The sequence below is a fragment of the Limulus polyphemus genome, unplaced genomic scaffold (genome assembly GCF_000517525.1).
Source record: "Limulus polyphemus unplaced genomic scaffold, Limulus_polyphemus-2.1.2 Scaffold2790, whole genome shotgun sequence".
In the NCBI taxonomy this organism is placed as follows: Eukaryota; Metazoa; Arthropoda; class Merostomata; order Xiphosura; family Limulidae; genus Limulus; species Limulus polyphemus.
This window is the reverse complement of record NW_013668400.1, coordinates 72,083-92,930: the sequence shown is the minus strand read 5'-3', so window position 1 is coordinate 92,930 and position 20,848 is coordinate 72,083. Positions and strand designations below refer to the sequence as shown.

General features: G+C 33.5%; 1 protein-coding gene across 3 annotated transcripts in view; it reads left to right on the top strand.

Annotated features, from left to right (window-relative positions):
- LOC106467906 (DNA-directed RNA polymerases I, II, and III subunit RPABC3-like) overlaps nucleotides 1-20,848 on the top strand; it is a 135,698-nt gene that overhangs the window by 50,297 nt on the left and 64,553 nt on the right. Inside the window, exons 1-2 of one of the 3 annotated variants that reach the window (XM_022396127.1) lie at nucleotides 12,218-12,225; nucleotides 14,073-14,077. The exons of the other annotated variants lie outside the window; for them this stretch is intronic. Of the exons in view, the coding sequence (XP_022251835.1) occupies nucleotides 12,218-12,225; nucleotides 14,073-14,077 (13 nt within the window). Of the gene's footprint in view, nucleotides 1-12,217; nucleotides 12,226-14,072; nucleotides 14,078-20,848 lie in introns of those variants that run through there. 3 annotated transcript variants of the gene reach the window in all.

Here is a 20,848-nt window from a genome sequence, read left to right as displayed (position 1 = left end):
AGATCCATACCTGTGTGTACAACATTAAGGAATACAGCTACTAATTTCTGGGACAAAATGGATTTGGGTCTGGACCCATCTCCCAGATCTGTCTCTTCTAATTACAACATTAAAGGCTACAGTTACATAGTTATATATATAACACAGTGTAAAAATAACAACAACAAAGATATACACACACAAAAAACCCAGAAAAATCACGAGTTATTTAACACTTAAGTAACCAGAGGGAGGTGGCAGTGTGTGCTGCCAGCCAGTTGACGCCCATCTACTTAGCAGTTCAAAATTAGTGACAAGATAGCTATAATAGCTTGGCAAAGTGGGAATCGAACCCGAGACCCTGAACTCACGAAGCAATCCCCCCCCCCCCCTCACACATTGCCTATTATGTAGCTTTGCTCTTAACAACAACAAAAAACGTAATGACAATATTTCGATTACTTGGATATTTGGAAACCTTAAATTCGATTGAGTAATTTCGTGATAATTAATTTAATCGTAATTTCGATTGATAAATTGTTGGAATAATCGAAAGCAGTAAATAATTGGAAACACCAGTTTCGATTTTTTGATTATTTTCGGACGTTAATCGATTATATTGATTAAATCGTCAAACTATAATTTTTAATAGATTTTAAACGTTACAAATAAACCTTGATTTTGTTAAGAAAGTTTTCGACCTGTTAGAAGTTAATTAAATCCGTGTATTTTTTATCAGAAAATTTATTTAAAGAAATTGAAGTTGACCGTAAAATGTAAGAGATTTCGTGTGGACGTGAAGAATTAACGCGGATGTATTTTGTGTATTCTTTTGAAACCTTTATCATCGAATTATAAACGCAGTTAAAAGCGGTTAAGATTCAGGTGCCCCCCAGTGGCACAGCGGTATATGTCTGCTGACTTACAACGCTAGAAACCGGGTTTCGATACCCGTGGTGGGCAGAGCACAGATAGCCCTTGTGTAGCTTTGTGCATAATTAAAAAAACAAACAAAAAAAACAGAGTTAGGTTACTGTTAGAAAAGTTGTGATCATGACCACGCCATTTTAAACTATTTGTTTTGTTTTTTTCTACGTTAGCTTGTTTTATTTATTACTTTTCTCACATTAATTTGTATACTTGCTTATTATTATTATTATTATATTGTATTTCGGAATTTGTGTAAAAGTTCAAGATAAAAAAATAATAACGCAAACTAACGTTTCAACTTACACAAAAATGTTTTTACTCAGACCGATAATCGGTCCTCACTAAAACCGGGCCAGGTGGTTAGGGCGCTCGACTCGCAATCTGCGGGTCGCGGGTTCGAATCCCCGTCAAACCAAACATGCTCGCCCTTTTATCAGTGGGGACGTTATAATGTGACGGTCAATTCCACTATTGGGTTGTAAAAGAGTAGCCCAAGAGTTGGCGGTGGGTGGTGATGACTAGCTGCCTTCACTCTAGTCTTACACTGCTTAATTAGGGACGGATAGCGAAGATAGCCCTCGTGTAGCTTTGCGCGAAATTCATGACAAACAAACAAACACACTAAAACCGCTTCATGTTTCAAGGGTTCCCTGTCATCTCTGAAATATTTTACATGTTAAACTTCTAATATATGATAGCACAAAGGAGAATATGATGTTAATGTTAACGTTTTTAACCGTTCTTTCTAAAATATTTACCCACGATGGATAAGCAGTTAATTAACGGTCAGGCACCCTTCTAAAAACCAGGCTTCGATTCTCTGTGATGGACAAAGCGCAACGGAACGCAGATAACCCTTTGTATAGCTTTACCCTAATACGAACAAACTGTACAATATTTGATTCAGTTCATTTATCCACAATTTCATATTTTATTAGTAATAACTTGTTATTTAAGTTCTCTATTTTGGGGCATAATCTTAACGCTCTATGAACATGCGTACAAAACACAGACATTTTTTGGGGGTTTGGCAGCACAATAACTCAAAACAATTTTCGATATAGAGATGCTATAAATTTATTACCTTTTTTATGTTTAACTAGTACGTGTAAAAAAGTTATGTTCCAATTTTTGTATTTCATAAGTGAATTTAATAGATGTTTCAGTACCACAAATACTCCACAAACCCTATTGATAAAGTTCCATAACTACGCCGCAGCAACACAAATGTGTCATCCACCTATCTGATCCATACCTGTGGTTTGACTTTAGCTTTACCTTATGTCTCGATTTCAGATTTATTCGTACACAGATCACAATAACGGTGACACATTATTCCTTTACAGGAATGGGTTATCTGCACTAACTTTAGTTAAATTCACTATGCCTATATATAATTTCAATCTCTGGTGTATTATTATCTCATAGATTATTTCCAAAGTAATTAATTGAATCGTTAAATGACACTGCTTTTGTAAATAATGACACTACACTATTAGACTTTAATAAGTCTGGGTATTTACAGTAGTTTTTTTTTTAAATTTTCTCGACAAACTTTAACGAATTTTTCACAAAATAGTATTTATTTTTCTTGAAGTGCTCTTATATGATTGCTTTTCATACCCTGACTTACGTTATTTACGGTTTTGCTAAGCTTGATTTCCCTATTGTCTTTCTAAACTAGCGTGTGCTCTTTATTTGTTTCCAAAGTTATCCAATTTTGTTTATTAGTTGGCAGCTTGTTTAACGTACTGGTAAATCCCATTGTTCATTAAATTAATTCTTAGAACAAACATTTTTTTTGAAAGATAATGCTTGTTCTTTCTTATTTTAATATTTTGTGAAAACTCCTGAAGTAAGTCTGTGATATGGGAAAAATACCAGGTGTCGCTTTATTCCTAGCTTATGAAGATGAACATTTCTTTCTCAACAATTTTTAACACTCTCACGTGTTTGGTGCGCGTGATGTATGTGTAGCCTGTTGGTAACCTACTTTGAAAATAGATGACTTTATTTTTGTGCTAGTTACATGCGTCAAGGTTTCTCCCACTTTGGTATTTCTAGTGTTTCCCTAGGACGTCGTCGCTGGATAATTTCTTAGACTCGTTAATTTCCCCAGTCTTATTCAGATAGATTTTCAACCCGAATTTTTTTACAGTTAGAGAAAAGTACTATTATTTACACGATGAGTTGTGGTACTTGTGAAATCAGTACCTTTCTGATTAAATCACCAACTTGTTCCCAATGTCTTCCAGTTCAGTCAGATAGCACTGAGAATATCGCAAGACCACGGCAGATGTTAAATTCTGTATTATAATATCAAGTGTTGAACCGTGACACATCATTGTAAGTTTGCCACCTTACGATATTCAACAAATGAAAAAACATATAAAACTAAAAGTGAGATAACATCCATCAAACAAGTAAGAATAGCTGTCAGTTAGAACAACGGTCTTTATTTACGTCCAGATCGAAATTATTTTATGTTTTTCATTGGTCGTTCTGCACTAGTTGTATTACCAATTGTTTTATCTAAAACAGGTAATGTTGTTTTTATTGCTCGACTTTAACCATTTTATTTATTGTTCGTCTAAAGTAGACTGTAATGTTTATTACTTCTCCATAACTAAATAATGTGGGGCATAATCCCTGCTAGTTCTTTTACCACTTTATGAGTTTTGTATCCACAGCCGAAAAGTTTCAAATTTACAGAATAATCATAAAAAGGTCAACCATATAAAGAAGTGACACTTATAAAAAAAAACAACAAGCCAACTCGTATGTGTATGTGTGTATAAGATCAGCCTAAATCCACTGTTTTTGGAATTTGGGGAAGAGAGGAGGGAGATTATAGGGACTTCGCGTTGTCTTTTAATTTATATTATGCTAAAGTTTAGGCTAGGATGATGGTTTTGTTTATTTCTCATGGAAGAGTGCTATTATATGCATATTTTGTATAATAATGTTAGGAGTGTCTGGTTTACTTTTTAGGGAAAAGTGTTATTATGTGCATATTTTGTATAAACGTGTTTGGAGCGTCACGTTTCTGACTGATGAAAGATGGACTTGCCTTCAATGGATTTTTAAACTGAAACTTTTCTAAACAGTTTAATTTTTTTGCTGCTGTTAACTACACTAAATTATGTTATTGTACTCGATAAAAAAACATTTTAAACATTGCGATATTCAGTACTATTCTGTTCACATCACCTTAGTGTTCAGATATACAAAAAAAAAATCGTTTGTACTTTGTAGATTAGGTTTTTGGTAACTTTCACGTTTTATGTAACGTTGCACTTAAGAACCGTACTGCAACAGATTTTTCCTTTTGTTTGAGTAGAAGCAAAATTAAGTGCATGTTTATGTGATGTGCAAATCATTGATGCATTTACTTTTAAGCGAAGCGCAGGTGGTTATATCATTGTTTAGCCACTCCCCCTCATTATTGTTTCAGTGGTTATATCATTACTTAGCCACGCCCCTTATTCAAATTTCCGTGATTGTATCATTGTTTAGCCACGCCCCTCATTATAATTCCCGTGATTATATCATTATTTAGACACACCCCTCATTATAATTTCCGTGGTTATATCATTCTTTAGTCAGTCCCTTTATTATCGATTCCGTGTAATGTACAAAACGTATGCTTAGTTTACCAGCGTATCTCTGTAGAAGTTCAAGAACACTTGCACAAGGAATTATGTACATATCTGATATTTCTTGTAAGTGGAAAGCAAGCAAGCAATACTCGCTTCGCCGCATCGAGAAACTCCACTCTAGAATTTGCATCACACGAACAAAAAACTATTCATTGTAGTACGTAAACTAATGATGCACTGATTGCAGACTTGTACTTTTTCTGTGAGCCACAAACTTGACGCCTCCTCTGTATTTATCATTAAACAACAACACACGCACAAATTGATTTTGCCCATGATACAGTGAACATTACGCTGTCGAGAGATACTACAGTGACGTAGAGTGACCCCATAAGTTAGTGGTGCACCAGAAAATTAGTTAATGAACCACTTAAGTTGTTGGAAGCTCGAAGGTTTTAAGGCGTTCCAAGAAAAAATTCTGAGGATCTTCGTGATTTAAGGTATATTCAGTATCTAATATTATACATACACGTATATTAGTTTTAAGCTTCATGAAAACAGTTGAAAATCAATTTACACTCGTTTCAGTTCTGCCCTTCGTAAATACGAATTCCCGATTAACACCGATAAATAAATTCAAACTTCAAGTGTATTGTTATGGGTGAATAATATTTAAAAGTCGAATATGTAAATCTTCGCTTTTTGACGACATGTTAAGTGAATTACAAAAAGAACAAAATAAAATTCTCCCTACTTTTCGGCTTGCGTCGACTGCTTACTGGCTCACTGCCTCGAGAATAAAATGTTTAGGAGTGATAAGGAGATACCTCACTGACGAAAGTCTGCTACCTCAGCCAATGACAATTCCGAAAAACCAACACACATGACTATTAGTAGTATAAAATGAACACTTTCGGGGACCCTGCGGAAGCATATCTAGTATTTAGTTTTACATTACAAAGAAATAAAGAATAACAGAAGGCAAAATATTTTAATTAGGTTTTGCAACTATATCTATATTACTAGATGTATATCCGCAGGGTCCCCGAAAGTGTTCTGTTGCAATAGTAAATAATACTAATACTAAGACTAACAAATATTTTTATTTCTTGCTTTGAAAGTTCATGTGTTATGCTGTGTTGTAGCCTACAGAGTGCATAAATCTTCTCATTCCTCGTGGCATTAGCACGTTCTACTGACGTCAGAACTGTACAAATTGCAACGTTAAGCATCCCTTCATGTGACGTCATTTTAGTGTCTATTGACTGACTCACAGACAACACACTACCGTATCGTGGTGTGAGTGGTTAAAACAGGTGATCCCTCCAGGCGCCCTTTGGTCTCCTTTCGGGGGAGAAATATCTAATGTTGACTCGCAACACGTTTAGTGCAAGCGTCATCAAAACTATTCAAAACACCAAAAATTGTCGTAACTTGGCTACAACTGCGTGTGTGTACGATGTATTGATTCACCCAAACAAACCTATCGGCGTTTTGTACAGCGGTCTCATTTCTTCTAGGTGTTTCATATACATCCAGAACATCTAGTAAGTCCCAAAATATCACAATATGCAAGAGAGTCCTCGTTTTTGAACAGTGTATTTTAACGTTTCAGTGAAACAGTGAATATACAACAAATACACAGTTAGACCAACCATTCATAGTTTCTACGTATATCACAACTAATCTGATATTTAGGAGTTCTGAAAGAAAAGTACACATAGAGGCATCTTTTGAAATAAGTGTACGTTTTTATGTTATTGTTTTTTGTTGTTGTTTTTTTTTTCGCTTCGTCTGTAAAGTTCTCTGGAATATTGACATTTCCAGCAAGAGATATTTGGAATACTTCGTAATCGGTGTTTAGTGATGGTATTTTAAATTATCTCAAAGATATAATTTTCTGACGTCCAAGTTTTCGACCACAGGTTACTTGATTTACGTGAAGAAATATACCTAATCCTTCCTCTAGAATGGGGTCTAAACCATTATGTAAACCTTAAGTATTTTTATGAAATTCACCATTTTTTGAGACGTCAACGCAAAATCTGTAAATTCTTCAACATTTTCCTCTCCGATCTGTGCCCTGGTTGGACAGCTGTGGATTTTCAGCGCTAAAATCCGGAGTTTGATTCCCCACGGTGGACACAGCAGATAGTCCAATGTGGCTTTTCTATAAAAAAGAATAACAGCATAACAAACAAAATTCTGGTGTATTAAAACTAAATATATAAAAAATCTTTAAAAACTTTGCGCGGGACCGAACGAGGACCAGTGGCTAGTACACAGGGCTTAGATCCCAGGTTCGTTCCTCGATTCGCGAATTATTACCGAACGCACATGCACACAAAAGAAGTTGGTGGTGGGTGGTGTTTACTAGGTGCCTTCCCTGTAGTCTATCTCTTCAAAATTAGAGAATGCTAACGCAGATAGCCCTCGAGTAGCTTTGCGCGAAATTCAATACACAACAACAAACTACATTTGTATATTCTTTAGAAAGTTTTTATCAATGACCTTTCAACAAGAGAGGAAACTTCTCTACATTAAGGTTGTGACTTCTTAACTACATGGCTGTGTTTCCTCCTTAGTATGTATAGTTATTACTTTTGACTGAGATAATAATCGTTCAAATTATACTTTCTTAGGCCAGTGAAGAGAAAATAAAAGAAGACATTTGAAATAACACTGATTAAACACGATAAGTCTATATGATGACAAAATATATTTTGAAGATAAATCATAACTTTAAAGCAAATAATAGACGAGACATTTCCTCTACAAATGACCATTAACTACACATGTAAACATGCAAGTTCCGAGAATAGCTTTATTGCTAAATTTTCTGTTGGGTTAGGCCTAGGTTGATTATGATTAACGTGCTAAACACTGAAACGGTGGATCCAAAATTGAAGATGATCCAAGATTGGATATATGATGCCTTTGAAAACGTTCCGCAACATAAAAGCTGTTATATACTGTTCAACTTGTACTGATTGTTACGAACTTAATGTTTTTAAGACAGATAATTTTCGTTGCATAAATTTCATGTTGGAAATCCTGTTATTGGCCACATTACATGAGCGCTTCGGTTTTCGCAACTGTTTAATTTTGTTTCTTTATTTTTGGTCCTGTAAGAAACAAACTAGGATACCTTTTTCTTCCAAAGTACTTTCATAAAAAAATTTCAAACTTCATTTAATGTTTCATTTGAAAGCTAAGGAATTTAAAATTGTTGAAAGTGTTTGACACTAGTCAACTTTGATGTTGCCTCATTTTTCACATGTTGGAGATTGGACTTTTACACGTAACATGAAATAATAACTTAGAGTTAGGTGTCTACACAGGTGCTCAAGTACGTACTTCAACCTACATCTAGAATTACAGTATATCATCTTCAGCCAGTTGTGGAAAGGTAAGTTGCTTCCACTAAAACAGAAGAAGTTATCAAAAGTAGATCAGTAGGAGTAAAGAAGTTGGTATTTTGCCCTCTGTTTAAGAGTTGATATATACTATAGATAAAGAATTAGAACCGTAATTTACTCTACTTATTTCACCAATGTATTTCGTCATCATCAGTTTTTGTTTATTGCTTCGTATTTTCTTTGTATTTTATTCTGCGTAACTTGTTTGAACCATCCATATGTTTCAGCCGTAAGTCTTACAGCTTTTAACGCTAAAATTTGGGTATCGACACTCGCGGTAGGCAGACCTAAAGATAGTCCATTGTGTTTCTTTGTGCTTAATAACAAACAAATTGACTAACTAATTTGGTTGAGAAATATATATTGAAGATAGGGAGTCGCTCTCTTTTCTTTGCGCTTTTAAATTTCACATAACTGTTGTATTTTCTGTCTGTCTATCCGTCTGTCTGTTTATCTCTTGGCATTATTAGAAAATACATTACTTTCAGGATAACTTTCAGTATAGATGTTTTAATACAATATTGATTTGCATATGGTGTTTGTAAGCTTCTAATGACTATAACAGTTCATTCTAAAAACGCTAGCATAAAATGATCGAGTCATATGCCGAGTTACACTTGTTTAGTCCTAAGAAAAAAATGTTTACTTTGAAATTCGTCTTTTATTGACTGTTATCTTAGTTTTCTTTACTGAGTAGATGTTTTCAAACCAAGCTGTAGGAATCGATTTGGGATTTCCTTTAACTAGAAACGAGAAGACATATCTGGAAGTAAAGATTTTTTCAACGGATTAATTTCCCAAGTTATCTTTGTTTGTCGTTAAGCGCAGAGCTACACAATGGACTATCTGTACTGTGCCCACTGTGAGTATCGAAACCCGATTTTTAGCATTATAAGCCTTCAGACTTAACGCTGAGCCATCGGCGGACCCCAAATTATAACTGAAAAGGTAATGCATTCTATTTGAAGTTGCCCCCAGTGGCTCAGCGGTATGTCTGCGGACTTACAACGCTAAAAAACAGATTTCGATACTCGTCGTGGGCACAGCACAGATAGCCCATTGTGTAGCTTTGTGCTTAACTACAAACAAACCCATTTGAAGTTAGTTTAATTGTCGCTTTACACGTGATACGACATTAAAAAAAAAGATAAAACAAAATTGTAACAAAAAATGTAAGATTACGTATATGTACTTGTAGAAATTCGATAATATTTTTACCCAATGAAAAGCATAAACAGGTGTAACTAAACATATTATAAGCTTGAGAAAAAACTTTTGTGGCTCTGCTAAAAGTCTAAGGGCTTAAATTATAACGCTAATGATCGGGTTTCGAAACCTGCGGTGGGCAGAGCACAGATCGCCCGTTGTGTATCTTTGCACTAAACTACAACAACCAAACAAACCTGTAATGGTATTTATAGTACAGAATAAGCAACAACGTTTGTTGCCATTTTTAAGTAGATGTGAAAATTATCATTTTTTTTATTTTTGTGTAAGCCAAAATTTACACATATCTGTTGAACTCGTGTATTAAATAAAATTAATGTTCATGAGATACAGATTCAACAGCGTTTTAAAAACTTCCTCTGTTTCTTTATCAGTATATCAACAAATTGTTGTTTTTTTATCTTGATAACTATGATCTTATCAACTACGACTACGAACCATTTAATGCTTGTTAGGTGTTAGTAAATGTGTATCCTCTGAAAATAAAGTTTAAACCCACTGTTGGTAAAAAAATTTGATTTTATACAAATTTCGACAGTTGCATATGCCCTCTTCAGTCCAACAAACAAAAGTTGCACCGTATGTCAGTTTCTTTTACAGCAAATCCACATTGAATTATCAGCTGTGTTAACCGCGAGGACTCGAACTCCAGATTTTAGCGTTGTAAGTTCGTAGACTTACCGCTGTTCCATCGGGGGACAAGAGTTGGACTGAGGAGGACTTGTATCCGTATAAACTTGTTGTTCTATAATATTGGATCTAAACTTGAATCTTAGATTACGCGGTATCGTATATTTGCTTACTATTAGTGAAGTGCTTCGTACAGTAGAACGCTGTAATTTTGAGTCATCTAATTGTGCTTTTTCTTCCTTTTAAACTGGCTTCGCTGTTTCCAGCTGACTTAGTTCTGCAAAGCCCTTATTTCAATAGTTCAAAAATATATACTTTAAAATATGCCTTAATTTTCTAAGCGCTGCTGAATGTATTGATTGATGTGGTGTTACAAAGGATCCATCTCGTTGTGATATTTTTAGTGTTGCACGTGACTTGTTAAATTTACCCTGGGGGGTCAACTCGTACTTCTCGATTTTTCTGTCGAACTTACAGATCACAAACACGGGCCTTGTGCTGTTCTTGGTGGCTATTTATTTCGTCCGCTTCCTGTGTTGCTCCAGTACGTACACTATAAAGTGCTTTGATTTGCTTAAGAAATTGTCTTTTGCTGTAGTTATTTTTAAATTTCAATAGCAACTTGAGCCTCGCCCTTCCGTTACCACATCCGGGCCGTAAAGTTTAAGAACTGACTGCCCAGTGGACGCAGTCCACATGATCGCTGTAAGCGACAGCGTGCACTTCTATATTTCATAGTGGTGCACGCGTAAAGTCGAAGAGTTCTCATGTGACGCCTCTCTGAAGGTCGGTTGCCCTGCAATGCGCCGGTGTTATGTACAGGTGCCGCCCTCTGGTGACCATAGTCTATGAACAAGACTAGTATCCCTGGCCTGCCAGCTGTACAGGTTAGTCTGCACTGTGTTAAGTTAGTGTTTAATTACTAATACATGAAACGTTAGGGTTATTGGTAATTTTTAATATAGAGCCATCCATTATACCTTCTATGTAATGGATAATATAATCTATCACGATTGAGAAACTGTTTCCTTTAAATCGTATTACTTACAATTTGTAGACTGTGAAGTATGAAACAAACTTTGATTCAAGTAAGTTGTGCAATTCTAGACTACAGAAACACTTGTGTTTGTTCGAAAAAATTGCAAATTGAATGTTAAAGTAATTGCTTAAACTTGCTTTTAATTTGCTCATGCTGTTTCCAAACGTATTTCAGAGACGTAAATCATTATTCTTTGATTATGATACGTCTATGTAAATATACGGTTGCATATATTAAAAGAACAGCGAGAGCGTATACCCTTCTATAGTATATATTGAGTGGCAGGGTTTCCATGTTTTGTATTTGCTGTGTGCATTAATAAACAATAAAATAAAATAAAAATATTATTATTTTCTACCGTAATATTAAATACTTATTTTATTTTTTGACTTGGGTTTCGTTACAAAAGTTTTAGTACACACTTCTGAATCACTTATGCATGATTATTATTTATGTTTACACGTTGACTGATTAGCGATTTCAAAATGGCGGACAATAATCTGCGTTTTAATATACAGTTGAATATACATGCGAGTGCATTTTGATCTGTGACCGTATATTCAAATCTATTGATATACATTTATTTTCATAATTAACTAGCATTCTTAAGCCATGGGGGGAGGGGGGGCTTATAAAACGGGTGTTTCACAGAAATATAAATTGAGGTTTGTTGTTCTAATGATATACTTGTATTTAAAACCGCATAGCAATAATAATTTAAGAACAGTTAATGTATTCATACTTATTATGATATCGTATTATTGCGTAGTGTAATATTATTATAATAGATGTGTTTCTTTCGGATCAGAAGTCTCATATATGTAGTTCTGTATAGTTTTCGTACACTTAAATCATGCGCTGTTTGTATGTCCAACATAACTAACTACTCTTATTTGTAAGTCTTTCTTTGTGTGGAAAACTCGTTTTTTTTTGTTTGTATCTTTGTTCGGATGTTGTAGCATAACTACAATATCTAAAGAAAATACATAAAATATTTTTTGCGTGTTGCTTATATGTATATATATATGGTTATTTTATCATTTGATTTTTCATGTTTATCACACTCACTAAAGTTTGTATATAAGTTTGATTAGCATGATTTTGAACCAGAAAGTTAGAGTTAAAAAACTGCAAAGAGTTTTTATAACTAAACCTCAAATAATACTGGTGGGCCTAATGGCTAGGAAGATCGACCCGCAATGTGCGAGTCGCGGGATCGAAACCCGTCATCGAATGTACTCGCCCTTTCAGCTGTGAGGGCGTTGTGACGTAATGGTCAATCCTACTAAATAGCAGCATAAAAATTGCGGTGGGTGGTGTTGCCTAGCTGCCTTCTTTTTAGTCTATCACTTCAAACTTTGGGACGGCTAGGGCAGACAGCCCTCAAGGGAAGAATGTTTGAGTGATGTCAGTAGGCCTTTCTTGTAATAGCACGCACTTGCAGAGAAACAAAAGCGTTTCTTTTCGTTTAACATTTTTTGTGGTGATGTGTCGTTACATTATTAAACTAATATAATTGTCCTTCCCCCTGGATTCAAGATATCATTTTTTAAAAAACTTGCACCCGTTTGATTCACTTAGGACAAATCTTTTTTTATAATATTTACAACTGCATTCAGTTTCAAATTTATTCGTGCACAATTATATAGACGTATTTATTAATTATGTTAGCATTCGAAAACACAATAATAATACTTATATTTTTATGCGTTTGTCAGTTTGTCTACTTCTTTACTCGCATTTTCACAGGCGATAGCTTTCCCTCTGTGGCTCAGCGGTAAGTCTGAAACTTATTACACGGATAGCCTATTATGTAGCTTTATGTTTAACAACAAACAAACAAAAATAAAAAAAAGAACAAGATTGTTTACTTTTGGACTTCTAAAAATTTATTGACTCTAAAACATTTTCTTTTCGTTACTGCTTGCTTTTAATTTTTTGGAACACGTTTACTTAACACAAATTGACAAATTCATAGGAACTGAAATATTTAATATTTGGATGATCGGGAAATGTATTATTTTTCATGTATATCTAACAGTATTTCATGTGAAAATCTCTAAAGAAGTAATAAGATCCCTTAAAATAAATATTCTGTATATGAGATAATGGCATATGGTTTACATTTGGTAATGTACTATATGGATATCTTTTATGAAGTAAACTCTGAGACTTGTGCGATCAGAAGTGAGCCAGGCTGTGGTGCGTTATAAGAGTGACAGTTAAATACTAAAAGTTGCTTAAGAGTTGGGGGAGATAATGGCATATGGTCTACATTTGGTAATGTACTATATGGATATCTTTTATGAAGTAAACTCTGAGACTTGTGCGATCAGAAGTGAGCCAGGCTGTGGTGCGTTATAAGAGTGACAGTTAAATACTAAAAGTGACTTAAGAGTTGGGGAGGGGTTGCTATTGACTCGCTGCTTTCCCTCTATCAGTTCAAAATTGGGGATGGCTAGCACATAACCATTGTGTTTAACAATAAAACAAACAAGTTAATCAGAATTTTAATCTATTACTAAAAAAAATGCAAAGAATGATGAAGAACAAAACAGTAAAGGTTGCGAAAAATCTGTTCCTTGTTGTATTAGGATAAATTTATATACTTCACATGCACGATTTACTTGTTTTTTTTTTTGTGGTGAATTTTATACGCTAGTTCAACGTTAAAAGATATGCTAGACAAACACAGACTATATAAGTCCCTGAATTAACTTGTTAATCGCAGTAAAGATATCGGATGTCTTCTTTAAAAGATATAAGAATCACGAAAGAAGTGTTTGATATGGTAAGAAGAATTACAAAAATTCATTGTTCCTATAAGCCTGAGAATTGAAGCTTATAAAAACTTGGGTGTATTTATAGCTGTATTTTTTTAGAAAATATATTTAATTTAAACAGTTTTCAGAATACGAGTTGCTGCTGTTCTACGGCCTTACGACGCTTAACGCTTAAACCAGGGGGTTTGATTCCACTCGGTGGACACGGCAGACAGCTCTACGTGGCTCTGCTATAAACACACAACAATCTCCAATACCTGAGCACAACGATATATATATATATTGTATAAAATCTAAAATTACTGATTGTTATTTGGATTTCGTTACAGACTTTTCTGTTGGATTTGGTTGTCCTCGCTTATTTGTTAGACTTTCTATTTTTTATTTTATTTACTTGCATATCTTTTTATACTTGCATGGGTATGCAACTAAATCAAACATGCTGACTTACATCAAAGTGATGTAGTCGAGGTATCTGTAGTATTTCTGTCGCGTTTGTAATATTCAGAAGTATTGTTGTAAGTAATATTTTTTATCATTGTTGAAAAACACATTTTTTTTCCTACACGTATAACGTTATAAGGTCACGCACTAGAAAAAGTAGTTATAAATAAAAATTATTATAGCTTTTGAACAGTTAGAATAAAGGCTAAAATGTAAAATAAGCTGGAACAATTTTTAAAGACAGTTAGTGGCATATTATGATGAAACTTTCGGTGTCCACTTAGGGAAATTTTGTATTAGTGTGCTCTCTAAACAATGCATTCTAGTCTTTATTATTAAGAACCTAAGAAAAGAGAATTTAATTAGCTGTAATTGATTTTAATGTAGGTCCGAGCAGGTACGGCATGCTCAGATCGGAAATTAATATGAACTGATAGCTGATCTAAACTTTTACGGCGTATTACAACATATTTCGTTACAAAGATCCAACATTAAAGTGCTTTGAATATTTCGTTACAAAGATCCAACATTAAAGTGCTTTGAATATTTCGTTACAAAGATCCAACATTAAAGTGCTTTGCATATTTCGTTACAAAGATCCAACATTAAAGTGCCTTGCCTATTTCGTTAGAAAGATCCAACATTAAAGTGCTTTGAATATTTCGTTACAAAGATCCAACATTAAAGTGCTTTGCACATTTCGTTACAAAGATCCAACATTAAAGTGCTTTGAATATTTCGTTACAAAGATCCAACATTAAAGTGCTTTGCATATTTCGTTACAAAGATCCAACATTAAAGTGCTTTGAATATTTCGTTACAAAATCCAACATTAAAGTGCTTTTCATGTGATAAATATTTGAACGTGAAATGCTCGGCCAACATATGAAAAAATGATATTAATAACAAAATAACGCATACAAAATAGATATTTGATTGTTAACTGAAATTATTTTTACGAAGGTGTATTTTAAATATCTAGTTACTTCTTCCACATGTTATATATATATATACATCTTAACATGTCTTTGTAACACTGCTACTTCATACAGTATTGATTATTGAGATCACTTTTATACCACACATTATATTTTTATAGTACTAGATTAATACTCGCCAGATGGCACTTGTGAAGCATTAACCATATATAAAATTATTCCGATATTTAATTCGGAAAAAAATAAAGAAAGAAATTAAAAGTTCACCGGATATTACACTTTTCATTTTCACACTCTTTCAGAAAGTACAGTTCAAAGACCTAAGTTACTTTAACTGTACGGCATTATAGCCCTTTGAAAATAAGCTACCGCCTACATGTTTAACTAAATGAAATATCTCGCTGCCACCGCCTTAGTTATGGTATGTTCAAAAGTTGTAGTGTTCTACTTGTAAGGTTTCGTGTTCATTGCCTTTGAAGTCGAAGTTATTAACCTTCACTCTGCACATGCTGAGCGATTTCAAATTTTTCGCTCAGTTAAAAAGTTTTCACAACACGGAATTAAGTAAATTTATATTAAATATTTTTTTTTAGACTAGATTAGCAAAGTCTCTCAAGCTTTCGTCGGTATAACGGATAATTAAATAGCAAGCGTCTGAAGTTGAAATTTTCTAGATTGGTGTAGGTTTAACGAAATAAGGACAAATTCCGAGGATTAAGCACAAACAATTTACTCGTGTAGCATTAAATGAATAAGTTGCCTGAAAAACTTAGAAGAGGGACGATGCTTTTACCTGAACTTTGATCAGGTTACTAATTCTTTCGGTTCTGTATTATGACCGTACCGTACTGATTGGTTGGGTTAATCACGTTGTTCATTTTGATTTTAAGCTCATAATGATTGAAATTTGAGTAACTATTTTTAGCTTTTTTTCTCATGTTAGCAGTTTAGCGATGTGTCATTCAGATAGATGTCTGAATACTCAGATAAAATATGTATTAAGGATAAATTCAATAGAAAAATATTGCTAAAATTCTGACAAAAATCCATCAAGTCGTAAGAAGAATGATATCCAGTGAATGAAATCACCTAGTTGCGTTTAACCTTGAATTTAACTGGTCAAAGAAGATATCCAAACCTGTTTAATACAATACACTTTACTAACTACTATAACGCATGTGATTATGTATTGAGTCTTTTCATGATTTGATGTGTGGTAATCCGTTACTCACCCCTAATAACCTAAACTACTTTAGGTGTTTGGGTAAGAAATGAAATTAATAAATAATTGAAGTTTTCACGTTTATTACTTTAGCGATGAGTTTAGGAACTTACAACACTAAAATCTGGGGTTCGATTCCACACGGTGAACAGAGTGCAGGTACCCGAATTACTAGGTTTACGTTGTAACGAAGTGAACAGGATGTCTTGATTACGAATTTCAAAGTCATCTCATATGGATCATCTAATATTGAAGTTTTAATTAAAGACAGATTATGTATTATAAATGAACTCCCAACTTGAAATAATAACACAGCTTCATTACAATTAAGTCTGTTCCAAATAACTTTTATAATATCGTTGCATTATTCTATTCTCTGTTTATTTTATTGTATTTTAATTTATTTCATACTTTTATTCTGTATTTTAATTACTTTTTACAGAATGCTTAAACTTTGTAAAATGTCTGTATCTAATAATTGAACATGTTTAATACAGCTTGCTGAAAATGGAATATGTATATTCCGAAACGTTCAAGAATTAAATGTTTTTTGTTACTGAACATACACGTGTCAAATGTTCGTTGCTGCTGACGTCGTCCTATTGTTCATCATTGAACAATATGTTTAATTTGAAAACTTTAAAATGTATTAAGTTCTTAAGGCTCAGGGCATAGTTCTTCCTAATTTAGAATTACTGGCCATATGAAGGATAACTAGTTAGCAGCATCCATCCCGTTAACGGCTATTTTGAGCGGTATTGACCGTCACTTTTTAGAACTCTACGAGTGCTGCAAGTGCTGAGCGTGTTATCATGGTTGGAACCTGGAACCATTTGATCCGCAACTTGGCAAGGAAACCATTACTAGCCCATGCTCAGCCCAACTCTTATATTAAGAGGAGTTGAAACTTCATCAAGAATTTCGACCGTAGTTTTGTTTGATCTTAATTCAACAATAATATATGGTATAAAAATTATTTTAAATTAATTTTAGGTTTGAAATTTACGCTTAGTATAAAATAATTCGTCCCCCAGTGGCACTGCGGGATGTCTGCAGACTTATACCGCTAGAAACCGGGTTTCGATACCCGTGGTAGGCAGAGCACAGATAGCTCTTTGTGTAGCTTTTTGCATAATAATAAACAACAACAATAAAACAATTATATTAATTTTAGGCTTAAGATTTACGCTTAGTATAAAACAATTAAATTAATTTTAGGCTTGAAATTTACGCTTGGTATAAAATGATTAAGTTTTTATTATGAGAGTTTGCACCTATTAGTGCAAGATTAAATATTTACTGGTTCATTCACTTTTTTATAATTCCTAAACCATAGAATTGAACTACTTAAGAGGTAAAAAAAGGAGTTTTTGTAAATTAAGTTTTCTAAAAATTATTATTATTTTTTATATGAAATTGTCCGCACGAGAGCGCTGTGAGTTCTTAAACATTTTCGTGACTGAGACGTGCCTTTTCTTTAGTGGGCGGGCAGTCGAGTATTTTTATTTTCCAGCAACTATAATAAATTAGTCCTACCATATCCTTTCTTTGAGGTTGCTTTGAATAACAGCATTGGCTATTATATTTATCATAATTAATTATAATAAGGACTATTTCATATCATCATTAGTTTACTTTTTAGATGTATAACTGATCTAAATCCACTAAGCTTGCCGAGCCAAGTATAACTTTTACCACGGTGTGATCATTCTGACTTCGATATCGGTCTAAACAAGTTAAACAATATGGTGGTATTTACTTGGACTCACAATGTTGGTTAGAATATTTAATATATCTGCTTCTATTTATTAGTTCTATTATTTCTCATTTTATTTTTATAATTATTTTGCATTGTTAGCTTAGTATAAACATTTAAGACTAACCTAAATCTCTTGAGCTGGCCGAATCTCGTAGGATATCATTGGGTTTACGACAAACAATATCCTTAACAGCGAGTGTACATAACTGACGAAACAATGAATTCTAAATATTATAAGTTAGTTTGAACAGTGTATTTAATTAACTATGCATGGTATTTGGCGTACTTATAGTTCTGAGCTGTATAGGTAGTTTGTTATGGCCAGAAATTAATTTAATTTACGGTTACTGTCTATATAATCTTGCAGCATCTGTCATGCATGCTTGACGATTGTGATGAAATCTACAGTTAGTTTTAATAATTCATTGATATTAGTATTTGGTTGTTTGTCTATATTGCTATCCAGTGCCTCTCGTTTTGTCGGCTGATTTGAAATAAAAGAATTCTTAATCTTTGCTTACTTTAAGCATTTTTCAAGCATGTAACACAATATAACTTAAAAATACAAAAATAAAACTTTATTAAAGTAAAACAGGTAAAAATATAACCTGACTAGTTTCGAACGGCCATGATTAGAGGTTTGATATCTTGTATGTTAATAAGGTTTTATTTGTGTGTTTTTACGTTTTCTTACATTCCTATTGACTGTGAAAATCATTTTGTTTGGATAGTTGTGTGAAGTTATTATAATTAATATGTGACTTTTATCAAGTGTGAGAGAGAACTTGAAAGCTAAGATTTTGGCCAACTTCATAACAACACATATATATTTTTTTTATTGAAGAATAACAATGTTTCAAACTTTCTAGTAATAATGATTGAAGAATAACAACGTTTCAAACTTTCTAGTAATAATAATTGAAGAATAACAACGTTTCAAACTTTCTAGTAATAATGATTGAAGAATAACAATATTTCAAACTTTCTAGTAATAATGATTGAAGAATAACAATATTTCAAACTTTCTATTGGAGTAATGATTGAAGAATAACAACGTTTCAAACTTTCTAGTAATAATGATTGAAAAGATTCAAACTTTCTAGTAATAATGATTGAAGAATAACAACGTTTCAAACTTTCTAGTAATAATGATTGAAGAATAACAACGTTTCAAACTTTCTAGTAATAATGATTGAAGAAAAACAACGTTTCAAACTTTCTAATAATAATGATTGAATAATAACAACGATTCAAACTTTCTAGTAATAATGATTGAACAATATCAACGTTTCAAACTTTCTAGTAATAATGATTGAAGAATATAAACGTTTCAAACTTTCTAGTAATAATGATTGAAGAATAACAATGTTTCAAACTTTCTAGTAATAATGATTGAACAATAACAATGTTTCAAACTTTCTAGTTATAATGATTGAACAATAACAATGTTTCAAACTTTCTGATAATAATGATTGAAGAATAACAATGTTTCAAACTTTCTAGTAATAATGATCAATAGCTAGCTCAAACGCTAGAAAAGTTAAAGCCAAAAAAAATACCGTGTTGCATATTATATTGAAGTTAAAATTAGGGTGCATAAGTATTGGAATTATTCTCTTTTAAACTTTTCTTACAGGGTAGGTAGGTATTGATGCTTTTTCTTTGTTTGTTTGTTTGTTTTTGAATTTCGCGCAAAGCTACACGAGGGCTATCTGCGCTAGCCGTCCCTAATTTAGCAGTGTAAGACTAGAGGGAAGGCAGCTAGTCATCACCACCCACCGCCAACTCTTGGGCTACTCTTTTACCAACGAAGAGTGGTATTGACCGTCACATTATAACGCCCCCACGGCTGAAAGGGCGAGCATGTTTGGTGTGACAGGGATTCGAACCCGCGACCCTCAAATTGCGAGTCGAGTGCCTTAACCACCTGGCCATGCCGGGCCCTTTTCTTTGTTATTACTCCCTGCATACTTTTCCATGTATTTTAATGTTCCTCAACTTTAATATTTGAAGCAATATAGTTCATTCGCCTGAAATAATAACAACTTAATGATGTGGTGATACCCATATAGAACATTAACCGCAATGTATATAGGTCTACTACAGTATGGCTTGATCGGTAAAAACAAAGAAAAAAATTATTGAAAGATTCTGTGTTGCGAATAAATTGTGTAATTTTTTTAAATATTGCATAAAAACCCAAGATCGAGTTATTTTCTTTTTTTTAAGTAGAGTATAGATCGGGTAACTGGAAATAATGGTATTTTTTTTTCCATTGCCCGTTTAAAACGATACCAACATTAAACATTTAATATTTTAGTTAAGCCTAACGGGTAAAGTATGTAGGATTTACGAGACTAAAACATTGTCATTAGTTGTTTTAAGACCCGGATTATATGATTAACTTGTCCAACATTATATGAATTTACGTCGACGGGAAGTTAAGATATTTCGACATTTAAAATTATTTCAACTTCACATTCATGTACTGAGTTTGCAAGGTGTTCAGCTTCTTCTACCTACCTCTCGTTTTCATTCAAATAATATTTATGGGGATTAACAGTATTTTAACATAGGCGGGAATAGAATCCACGTAGGGAATAGATAAAATGAATGTGTGAAAATCCTTATAATATATTAGTGCCAAAAAATTCAATAACAGGAGCCATGGACAGGAGCAAACTTGTCGTAACAGCGATTGGTGCAGTCACCGGGCCGGCTATCTGGTCTATTAATATTTATATTAGCATAAAACTCTATTTTTAAGCTCTGCACACAAATGTCTTGAACCCTCCCAGTCCGAACCTGGAAGGCCCGGCATGGCCAGGTGGTTAAGGCACTCGACTCGCAATCTGAGGGTCGCGGGTTCGAATCCCTCT